At 42.0% G+C, this 12,168-nt stretch overlaps 1 protein-coding gene across 17 annotated transcripts in view; it reads left to right on the top strand.

Annotated features, from left to right (window-relative positions):
* The window catches only part of PPP2R2B (protein phosphatase 2 regulatory subunit Bbeta), a 499,440-nt gene that overhangs the window by 391,628 nt on the left and 95,644 nt on the right, over positions 1-12,168 (top strand). For all 17 annotated transcript variants that reach the window (XM_017513237.1, XM_037733010.1, XM_017513236.2 and 14 more), the window contains one exon: positions 2,032-2,144. In XM_017513237.1, the coding sequence (XP_017368726.1) occupies positions 2,032-2,144 (113 nt within the window). The remainder of the gene's footprint in view (positions 1-2,031; positions 2,145-12,168) is intronic.

Genomic DNA, 12,168 nt, shown 5'->3' with positions numbered 1-12,168 from the left:
GGGCAGATTGATTAAGGCTGGGATTTCGAGACTAACCTGGGCAACATGACAAACCTTGTCTCTACAAAAAAAATAATCGCTGGGTGTGATGGTGTGTGCCTGTGGTCCTGGCTACTCTGGAGGCTGAGATGAGTCACCTGAGTCCAGGAAGTTGAGGCTGCAGTGAGCCGTGACCATGCCACTGTACTGTACTCCAACCTGGGTGACAGAGTGAGACCCTATCTCAGAAAAAAAAAAAGGAAGAAGAAGAGAGGAAGGGAAGAAAGGAGAGAAGAAGGGAAGGAAGAAGGGAATGAAGGAAGAAATGAAGGAAGGAAAAAAGGGAGGGAAGGATAGATGGACAGACAAACGGACAGACTAGTTATGTACTTACTGTGTGGGAACCCCTGTCTTTGGCCTTGTGGCTGTTGTCAGAGTGGGGATTAGGCTCAAGGTTGTCTAATTCCAAAGCCTAGCTTGTGCAGGATAGAGAGAAATACAAAGAAGGCAACCAAGTTTCTGCCTTCCAAAAGATATGTTAAAATAAGTATTAAAAAATGTACATTGGATCTGTTAAGGAAAGCCCACCAAGGCATGTGGCTGGCAGACATGATTTGTTTGGCCTGAACATGTCCCTTTAAAAAATGGAATTAAAAGCCTGCATGTGAGGCAGGCCATTCCAGCTTCACAGATCCTTTAGCCCTTTTTACTGATTTCTTTGGCCTGCATGACCCCTGTAGAGATGGGAGTGCTCATGGGAGTTCTGTAGAGATGAGGGTTCTCTGTTTCAATGCTATGGAGAATGGCCGGTGTCATCAAGTCGTATAAAGTGCTGGGGCAGTACAAAAGTAAGAAAGATAGTTTCCAGCTGGAGACTCCATAGAGGCGCAAAAGGAAAGGAGCATTTTGATGTATCTCCTTACTGTTTTATTTTCCTAAATATTGCTAGAAATATGCACTGTGTAAGTAGATGAGATTTGTTCATTTGCCCTACTAATGTTTATTGAGCAGCTACTATGTGTCAGGCACTGTATTGGGTGCTGGTGGTACAGTGATAAACAGAGTCTCTACCTTCAACAATGTTATACTCTAATGAGAGAGACAGATCGTTATTTGATAAATAATCAACCAATTGTCAGGTAGTAAAAAGTATTATGAAGAAAAATAAAGCAGGAGAGAGGAGATAAAGAAAGGTTCTAAAGACAGCATTTTTAGGTAGGTTTTACATAAGCCTCTCTAAGGTTGGGATGCAAGCAGCAAGAGCAAAGTGAAGGAGCAAATTACATAAAAAAGATGGTAAAGGGCTTTCCTGGCAGAAGACATAGCAAGTGCAAAGGCCCCGAGGCCAGAGTGAGCTTAATGTGTACCAGGAGTGGCAGGGAAGCCATGTGGCAGGACCACAGTGAGTGAGCAGGGAGAGGGTGGACAGGGAGATCAGAAAGTTGGAGAAAGTGGAGAGGGCAGGTCATCAAGAGCTTTTTAGGACATGGTGAGGACAATATGTCAGTGAGGTGGGATGCTAAAAGAGATAATTAATAGCACATACCTCCAGAGTCATGATTATTAAACCAATTTTTCATGTAAAATGCTTAGTTACATTGTAAGCTCTGTGTATGTCACTTCTCTTATTATTCAATGTTCCATAAATTCTTCTATTGAATGAGCTAAATTAAAGTATAAGCTATAGATTTAAGAGCCCATTGTCGGGGAAAAACATTTGTCTCGGTATATGTTTTTGTTTTGAAATATTTTGTTTTGAAATGTTCAATAAATGCTCTTATTGAATGAGCTAAATTAATCTATAAGCTATAGATTGGAGAGCCCATTGTCAGGGAAAACCATTTGTCCCAGTATGATATATGTTTTTGTTTTGAAATATGAGCTCTGCCTTCAAATCACATGGGAATTATGCACAGCAAGCCTTTACCTGAGCCAGCTTCTGTAGCAATTCTCTCCATACTTACCTCTTCCTCTCCTAACTGCCCCCAGGAAAACTCCCTTAGAAGCTTGCTTTTCACTGTAATTCTGATTTGATCTGGTTGCCCACTACAGATAAAACTGTGAAGCTGTGGAAAGTCAGCGAGCGTGATAAGAGGCCCGAAGGCTACAATCTGAAAGATGAGGAGGGCCGGCTCCGGGATCCTGCCACCATCACAACCCTGCGGGTGAGTGCACGTGGCTGTGCTGGCCACCACGATCAGGGGCAGGTCTCCTAAGGTTGGCCATGTGCTGGTTGTTACTGTAGGTTGCAACTGTAATGGACCGGTGAGGTAGAGGTCTCTGCCAATAGGCAGAGACCCAGCCTACCCCAGTCTCTCTCTGGTGGCAGATGGAGGAGCAGGAAAGGTGCCAAGCCCTCTAATGACTACAAATCCGTGTTTGTCCCAGAAGACTTGCCCACATGGCCACTGCCAGACGTTACTATAATCTTAGCCTCTGTTGTTCACATTATCTAAAATGTCTTGAGCACCTCTGTACTCAAGGTACGGGAATGAGAACCTAGATGGCAAGTTGCAGTCTTGTGATTCAGAACACAAACTGAATCATCTGACAGACCTGGCTTCAAATGCTACCACTTACCCAAATATTCCACTAGTCACTTAACCTTTTTGAGCTTTCAACATGCAAGTTATTTTTAGTTTCTCCATCTGCAAAACGGCAAACATAGTACCTACTGTTCATGGACTTACGAGGAAGAAATGCAAAAAGATAGAAAACGCTTCCTCTATGGCTGGTCCTCAATATATGGTCTCCACTCTTAGTCTGAGTAGCTTCCCTCCTGCTCTTCAGAAACACATAGTCTGATAAAGAAAGAGGATTTGTAAGGCTAATATGGAAATGATTATGGCATTAAATATAGTAAGAGAAATGCACCGTGTTGGAGAATTGCAGTTTGATTAAAGGAGGAAGAAATTACCTATAGTTGTTGGAGACCAGAAAAATTCTCATAGGGAAGTGGCATTAAAAATGGATTTCTCAAGGTGAACTTTCAAGGGAAGGGTCTATAGATGTCAAGTAAAGTGGTTTAGGACTGGATGATGAGTTTAGTTTTGAACACGTTCAATGTGAGCAGTAAAGCAGCCTCATGTTGATATAGCCCTAGCCCCAAAGGACTTGTAAAACTGTGTAAAATATGTGATTTCAGACACCAGCTGCTCTACCTACTAAAGACCAAAAAGTAAGAAGGGAGACAGTGAAGTAAATGTGAGGAAAAGAGGTTATTGCCCTATGTTTGAAAGCTAAAATGAGATAGTCATTGTACGTTTGATTAGCTCACTTGTTTATTTGTTCAATAATTCATTTATGGATACACCTGCTTATTCAGCAGTTGCTTTTTGAATATACACTCTTTGACGACTACCGTGCTAGACTATTAGGTATTTACCCTGTACTAATGGGCACATGGTCTTCAGCTGAGCTGCTTCTGAGCCAACAAGCATTGGTGATGCTGTTTCCTTCATCAGCCTATACCTTCGACTCTGGAGAACCTCCAGGCAAGTCCACCTTACCAGACTGGGTGGAAGTGGCAACAGCCTTGATGCTCTGAATGTGCAGGGGGTTTGGAGGCTGGAAAATGGAGTAGGGAAGAGTATTAACGTTGAGTCAGTCCAGGCTGGGTTAGAATTCTGGCTCCGTTACTTTCCACTGGTGACCTTGGACATATCACAGTCGTGTATCACTTAATGATGGGAATATATTCTGAGAAATGCATCGTTGGGTGACTTCATTATTGTGAAAACATCATAGAGAATACTTATGCAAACCTAGATGGTATAGCCTGCTATGCACCCAGACTACATGGCATAGCCCGTTGCTCCTAGGCTATGCAATTGTAGGGCCTGTTCCCGTATTGAACACTGTAGCCAATTATAACACAATGGTAAGTATTTTTGTATATAAACATATCTAAACATAGAAAAGGGACAGTACAAATACAGTATTATAATCTTATGGAACCAATGTTATTGACCAAAACATCATGTGGCATGTGGCTATATTTGAACACCTTGTGCCTCCAATGTCTCATCTGTATAAAGGGGGTGATGACAGTCGCTGCTTCCTGGAATTGTTGTGAGGATTCAATATGATATTTTGTGTAAGAAAGAGCTCAGCTTGTGTAGTGGTGGCTCACAGGAAGCACTCAATAATGTTAGTTCCCTGCTGTTGTTTTAGTATTAATATCATCATCATCATCATCATTGCTATTATTACTCCCTACTGATAGTAGGCCTATATATAAGACAATTCATGTTACTTTTCTTTTTTATACTTTTTGTACTGTTATATTTATTCTACAAACTACTCACTGATATTTACGAAGTGGCAAACACTGTCCTGGCAATATGACAGGAATAAGACTGTCTTTTGCCCCTCGAGACATGCCAATCTTGGGAAAACAGCTGGATTAAGTGCCGCTTAGAGTTTATACCATGAACTTCTGCCCAGGCTATACCTTGCCCTTGTTTGCTATGTGGGTGGAATTTCTCAAATGCTATCTGTAGACCCCACTGTGGAATCCTACCGTCTATGGCATACTGTGGGATTTCATATATCTGTGCTTAACCCCTGGGAAAATTCCATCCCTATGATAAAGAGGAGAGAAGGCCTATTTCAGTTTCCACGAGAGCAGAGATCCTCTCCATGCCAAGCCAGTGAGGCCAATAAAGTGGACTTCAGATGAAACAGAGAAGGAGGCCCTGCGGTGTGGCTGGGAGTTGGAAAATTCCAATTCTGGTTCCTGCTTTCTTACTAACCAGCTGTTTGACCCAGCTGATAAATCCCATTTCTTCCCTCCAAGCTTGGTTTCTACGCTGCCAAGCAGAGGACTAGGAAATGCAGATTCCCGAGACCCATCCCCAGAGAGGAGACCCAGAGGAATCTGCATTTACGGCACTTGCCCCTGGTAGCTGAGACAAGGGGTTCTGCGGTCACCGGACTCTGTCATCCCTAAGGCCCGCTGGAGCAATCACTTTTAGGAACCTCTGTTATTTTTCCATTATTTGAAAATTTTCAATTCTCAAATAATTTGGAGAGACATTTTATATTTGCTGTATAATTATAAATACCTGTATCTGTATTTGCCTCCTCTTCTTTCCTAGTCTTTCAAATATCCTGCATTTCAGTGTAAACATCCACACCACAGCACTCTTTAAATGTAAACAATGAAAAGTCCAGCTTCCTTTTCTTTTTGATCCCAGTGCTAGAAGAAAAAAACCAAAAAAAAAAGAAGCAGGCAACCCTGAAGACTAGATTCAGAACAATGACTCCAAAAAGAGAATGAGCTGATGTGCTATGAATCAGATTATAATTTACTAACATGTTCTGCTCTTGAAATATGCACCACCAGCAACTGTGTCTTTTTTTTTTTCTTCCCTGTGCTATGATTACCTCTTGCTCACTTTCATAGTTTCCGGTTCTATGTGGGTATTGAGAGTGAGAACATTTAATAATATTCTACAGCTAATTAATCCTTCCTGTGTGATGAACCTGTTCTGTTTCAGTGCTGAGAGGCTCAGCTTTTCAAAGCAAGAATGTGACTTTATCTTTCATAGAAGATAACCTTTCAAAATCAGTCTTGTTACCAAAGGAGCTTATGAGAAGCATGTCTATAAAAACTATATCCCCTGCTCAAAATCATAACTTAATATAATGCAATAATCATGGTGATAATTTAATAATAACACCTTACAGTTGTAAAGTACCATTTACATTACAAAGCGTTTTCTTACCTAGTCCCTTGATTCTTCTTCAGAATAGCCAATGAGGAGAGCAGGATAGGTATTTAGCAGGTGAAAATGCTGGTATCTAGCACTCATTGATCATTTGCCATATCCCATGCACCATGCTGCACTCTATCTGTATTAGCTACCTCAAAAGGTGCAGTTCACTGTTAAAATGCCCATTTAACAGATGAGGCTCCAAGCAGTTAAGTAACGTACCCAAGATCATGCCGGCCTAAGAACCAAGCCTTGATCTACTTTTCTCTGGGGCCTGAGCCCTTTAACATGATGAGGACTCAGAGAGGGGAAATGACTTACCCAGTATCGCTCAATTGGTTATTTCAGGACTGGGACTAAAAATCAAGAATTAGGGCTCTTAAACTTAGACACGTATATTTGGGCATTTGAGATGATTGTCTTAATAATTAGTGCCATTATTATTCCAGGTCAGGGGATCTCTCTCTCTCTCCCTCTACTCTCCCTATCCCTCTCTTCACCCCTCTCTCGCTGTCCCTCCAACCTCCCTACTCCCCCCTACCACTGCCCCCCACCCCCCCACACACACTCACACATTGAGTTTCCAGATCTCTCACCTCAGCAATGGAGAAACGAAGACCATGAGGTCTCTATGCAGTTCTACTTCACATGACCCTCCACACCCCTCTTTCCCAACCTCCCACTGCCCAGGAGTAACAAGCCCTCAGAGCCCTTTTTAGGTAATAGGAACTCACCGTTAAAGTGACTTAATCAGCCTGAAATGGAAGCTGGGTGGTGAGAAATCACACTTAGCATACTTCTTCCTGCAGGATGAGCCTGGAGATATTATTTTCCTCATTTTCATTAGCTGCCAGTGCCCTGGAAACCTAGGTTTGGTTGAAATCGGCATTTTTACCTGTTATAAATATAGAGTCTAGAAGGTATGAACTCCCAAGCTGTGACTTGTCATAATCTTCCCAAAATGAAGGTAATGTGATGAATTCCATTTTTCTAATGGATTTTATTCAAACATGCCTTACAACAAATAAAAACAATTATAGCCACCATCTATTGAGGGCTTACTATGTGCCAGGTGCTAGATTTTATATCCTTAATATTATACAATCCTCATAATAACTGTCTCTGGTATGTTCTGTTATTCTCTCCAGATCATCTGAAGCTGTAGCCTCCCCTTGGTTTCAGTCTCTGCTCAAGTGCTACCTATCAGAAAGGTCCTCCTATGGAAAAGAGCACACCCACATTTTCCCATTCATTCTCTCTGCCCTTTTTTGCTTAGCTCTTGCATTGCCTAGCGTTGTCTCTGCTGTCTGCCTCCTCTCCACCCCCAGTAAAATGTAAGCTTCACAAAAGCAGGGACTCAGTTTTGTTCTCTCCTGTAGCTCCAGCACTTGGAACAATGCACAGCACATGGTAGGCACTCAGTAAATATCTCTCAAGTGAACGGATTACACAGAAATGGAAACCGAGTTTTAGAGAAGCCAAGACATTTGCCCAAAATCCCAGGAATTCAAACCTAGTCCACATGACTCCAAATCTGATGTTTTTCATTCTTACTCTCTAAAGCTCCTGCTTTTTAAGAAAATATTAATTCCTGACCATAGGGCAGGAATGTTTTATTATTGATTGAGGTCCCTTGGAAGTTTCTATCAAAGCTTTCTTAACACACAAGCTTGATTTTGATGGGGTGGAAGGCTGGGGGTGAGGGCTGTAGAGGCTTTGCTGCCACACGGTGGGTACACAAGGGATGCACTGATTTTTAGAGGAAAGGTCAAATGATGTCATGTTTTACACAACGACTGCTTCTGACCTCTTCTCAGTGCAGGACACACAGTCTTGTGAATCTCCAGGACTAGACTTTTTCCACTGATAATGACCCTGATGTTAGCAAATCCCATTGGTGGCAATTTGGACACAGCCGTAGGTACCATCTAAGTCACTGGCCAACAGGCATTCACTTTTACCAGCCCTGACTCCTGAATGGGGACTTCGTGAGGACCGTCGCTAAAAGGTCATGAGATTAGGCAGGTTGACTGAAAAAACTAGCTAGTTTTCCCAATAGAGAGACCCCCTGAATGAAACAGCTTATTTGATTTGTTTCCTAGAGAACTGATTAAATAGACTATTGGTTAAAGTTTACTACTAATAGCAGCTATGCATACTCAGCCTTTCTTAGTGACAGGCTTGGGTCTCAGCCGTTTGTGTATATCCTTTATCATAATTCTGTTACTTAGGCATCCTGCCCATTTTATATAAACAGAGGCTCAGAGAGGTAAGCACTGGCTTAAAGCCTTGCAAATAGTAAACAGCAAAGCTAAGAATAGAGTCCACATCTATCTGATCCCAGAGCTCCTGATCCTCACTATTATATAGGACTATTTATGGCATGTCCCTTGATTTAGACAACAGTGAGGATGACAACATCTGGTGTACGGGACTTTTCCATGTATTTTGTATCTCAGTCAGTGTCGACTATGCTATACACTGTACCTAGCATGTACTGCAAAGTGTGGCTCTTACAAAGATAAATGAGACACAGTCTCTGTCCTTAAGGGGCATGGAGGAGACAAGTTGCAAGTGGCTGAAAGATAAAATGAATTTAATCAGTGGTTCTTAAATGACTGTGTGCCTCATGGTCACTGGGGACCCTGCTTAGAATGTAAGTGCTGGCCTTGTCACTAGGGATGCTGGTTTAGAAGGTTTGAGTTGGACTCCAATAAATGGCATCTTTGACAAGGCCCCTCCCAAAAACTGCCCAAGTGATTCTGGTGCAGGTGGTCCCTGGACCACACTTTGAGAAATAATGGAGAAGGGTAAGTGTCCTGGGAAAAGCACAGAAGATAACCATGGCAGGTCAGAAGAAGCACAAAGGAAAGAGACAAGGGATCAGGAAGAAGTTTCTGTGATACATCTGGAGGGTAGATGGGCTGTCACACTGGGCATCTTATTTGATGCTCCCAAGGATCCTTTGAGGCACGCAGGATGTGCATTGCCATTTCTTTCTTTCTAGTGGTGTGGATGTGATTATCCCATTTATAAAAAAGAGTAACTGACTCTGAGAGTCCAGGTATCTCATCAGGGTCACACAGCTAGAAAGAGGCAGAACTGGGAATGAAGCACGTTCTGTCTGTCCACATCCTTTAGGCTTTCCTGCTGCCTGCGAGGTACCCATGTTGTGATACTCGTTCTGGGAGGAGGGGGGAACCTCAGGCCAGATTTAGTGCAAATTATTAGTTGAGTCAGGATCAGCGTTTACTGCCCCAGGTTTTCATTTTCGGTATATGCTTTTATAGCTGAGTCCTCTTAGGACACAGATACAGCCTTCCTCTACCGTTTTTAATTTTTTTAGACTTCCTTTTGTGATTTGTTGCTGCTCTGGGGGCTTCATATCCAATCCTTTTATGGTTTCATCTTTCCTTTCCTTACATTTGTTGGAAATAACAATGGTGTGTTTAGCTACTGCAGTGAAAAATCAATCAGGCGTATTCCATATTCACAAACTTGCAATGGCACCAACGGCTTCTGGGTTAGATTAACTTTGTGAATGTGTCATTCTGGTGTGGGTAATTTCTCAACCTTCGCTCCATCCCTCCCCCACTTCCCGCCTCTGTGGGTGGATATTGAGATCTCTCATTGATTGACTGCCCCGAAAGTGAATGCTGGCATGTGATGTATGTAACTCAGTGGGACGCACATACTCTGTGTTTATGAAAATAAATAATAATTTCTGTTATCATTATTGATTGCCATCATTATCTGATTGTATCTGTCTTTGTCGTGGGGTTTCAGTTATGGGATCAGAAAGCACTCCACAAAAATTCAGCTACCACCCCCGCTGTTTTGCCTTTGTGTTTTGACATGTTTTGCCTTTGGGGGATGAGGGTTAGGGATGTTTCTATTCTGCTCATTGGCTAATATTTTTGGCTAATGTTCAGAGACATGATGATTGTTGAGTTCCATGTTAGCCAAAGGAACTACATCCGTTGGAATTAAAAGAGCAGCTAACATTTATGTTAATGTTCCAGGAGCACTTTGCATACACTGGCTAATTTACTCTTCAAGACAAACCTGTAACATAGGCACTGATATTATGCTAATTGTAGAGATGTGATAGCAGAGGCCAGAGAAGTTAAGGCACTTGCCTTAGGTTAGACAGCTAGTAAGTGGTAGTGCTTGGACTTGAGTGCACGTCTTTATGACTCCAAAACCCATGCTGCTGTCCTGCCTCTTGTAAGAAAATAGAATGCCTAGTGTATGCATCTGAATATTCAGTGTAAGCCAAAACACAAATGAGTAAGCAAGGGCTGGAAAACAACTTGTCAAGGAGATTGTAAAAGTTACTGGTGCCTTGGGCATAGGTGGGCTTTCTGTTTTATTTTGGGAGAAGGCGGGGCAGGAAGGATACATGAAACTAGGTCATGGCTCACTAAAGCTGGATGATCATAAGACTCTGGGAACACCTAAGCCACCCCCAACCAACTGACTCAGAGTCTCCAGGAGTAGGGCCAAGGCACCCATATTTCTCAGCCACATTCCTGGCCATTCTGAAGATCAGCGGGGTTTGAGGCCCTTTGGCATAATGGTCTCTACTCAAAAGTAGAGATTCTCAGATCTGATCTTTAAAATTCCTTCTTTTTTCCTCTTGTCTCCTCCTATCTCAAGGTTCTATATAGAGTAGTCTGAGGACAACATTGTTATCAAAACGTGGTTGCCTTTACACTAAGCGAGTGATTTGATTTAGAATAAGCATCCACAATGACTCTGATTGATTGTGAACTGTTAGTGCCTTTTATAACAACTTCTTTTCCCTTCTTACTCCTGGTCAAGTTGTGGGGACAGCCCACTTAGTTGCCAGTGTGCTATAAGAGCAACACTATTGCCAACATTTGTTAAATATCTATTATGTGTCAAGCCTTTTGCTAGGCAGGTACCATCTCACTGTACCCAGACAGCAGCCTGTGGAGCGGGTACTGTTGTTATTCCCATTTTGCAGATGAGGACATTTGATTCAAAGAGCTATAGCGACATGCTCATGTCTATAGCTACTAAGCAGCACAGCCATATTTTTAAACCAGTTCAATCTGACTCCAGAGTAATAACTATACTTTCTTGCAGAGGTTGGGCTGATAGAGTAACTTGTTGAAGTGTCCAGCATAATACCTGGTCATCAATAGATGCTTAGTATATGTGAATCTCTTTCTTCTCTTCCTTCCCATCTTGTCTTTTACGTAGAGACTAGGAGTTTCAGGAAAGCATGATAAATATATTGAAAAGTTCAAAGTAGTGTTACATCTAGGGACAAGCGATTCATTATGCTTTGAATCTGCGTTTGTACTGACTCTCCTAAGCTGCCTTGAGTTCAGAATGTATTCACTGACAATAAAATATTTTCTTTCATCCCAGAGGTACCTTTGTTATGCTGCACCTACCATGTAGTAATTAGATCCAACATAGATGTAAATATAAGCAGAACCCTATACTTGGCTTAGGATCGAGTTCTCTTTGTCTTTTGCTCCCAAACCCTTTGGAAGGCATCCATGGCTTCTTGAATGTGATAGGAACTAATAAAGGACACCTCCTATATGTACATTCAATGGCAGTGGGAAGCTGAGAAGTCCACTAGGGTCAGAAAAAGAACAGAATCACATTACAGAAGAAAATCTGGACATTTCCATGACCTCTGCTGCCATTTATCTTGAGATTCCCTGGCCATAAAGCCTGATAGGGATCCAGATTCTGACACGTTGTCTTTCCCTAACCTTGGTTGTTAAATTATCTGAATTTCAGAGATGTGGGAAGGTTGACAGGGCAGGGTTCTGGCCTTTTTCGGGCTTTGCAAACAAGGATCTTCTCCCTATTTCAAACCTGATTCACACTGACCCAGATAGATTTTTCTCAAATGAGAAGTTATTAGAGTGACTCTCCCATTTTTTCATTTAAAGGACTCTCTGTATACTTTTTAACAGAAGTGAAAAATCAAGGATAATGGGTGATTGAAGGGGGGAATACTTTTATTTTCTGAATTTTTCAGATGAAATTATCTGAATTTTGAGCATAATAGGAAAGACACTGACCCCACACCAGGTCCCATTTCTGAAGTGTAAGCTCACTGTTGCTGGAGCAAGGGGTGTGTCTCCAGTCCCCAAAACTACACGCACGTGGGCCAGTGTAGGCGCTTACATGGCACACAGCACCCAAGCAGGGCATTGCTCGAGAAACCTAAAAATGTTAACAAAGTAAAGAGCTGACTTTTATTTCTTTTTCAACTAGACTTTACTAATAGGAGATCAAAAATACATACCTAGATCCCTTTCTGCTACTAGGTTTTGCAAAGAACTAATTTGAAATCAATAGAGGACTTCTAGGGCCTCTGCTTGTTATGCATTAGGATTTTTGTAGAAAATAATTAGTGCAAATGGATTTGGAATCAAGCTCAATAGAGGACATGATCACTTTGATCCTAGTACATTGCAAG

The sequence above is a fragment of the Cebus imitator genome, unplaced genomic scaffold, assembly GCF_001604975.1.
Source record: "Cebus imitator isolate Cc_AM_T3 unplaced genomic scaffold, Cebus_imitator-1.0 Scaffold489, whole genome shotgun sequence".
Lineage (NCBI taxonomy): Eukaryota > Metazoa > Chordata > Mammalia > Primates > Cebidae > Cebus > Cebus imitator.
Note: the sequence above shows the minus strand (reverse complement) of the source record. Positions and strands in the feature narration are given on the sequence as shown.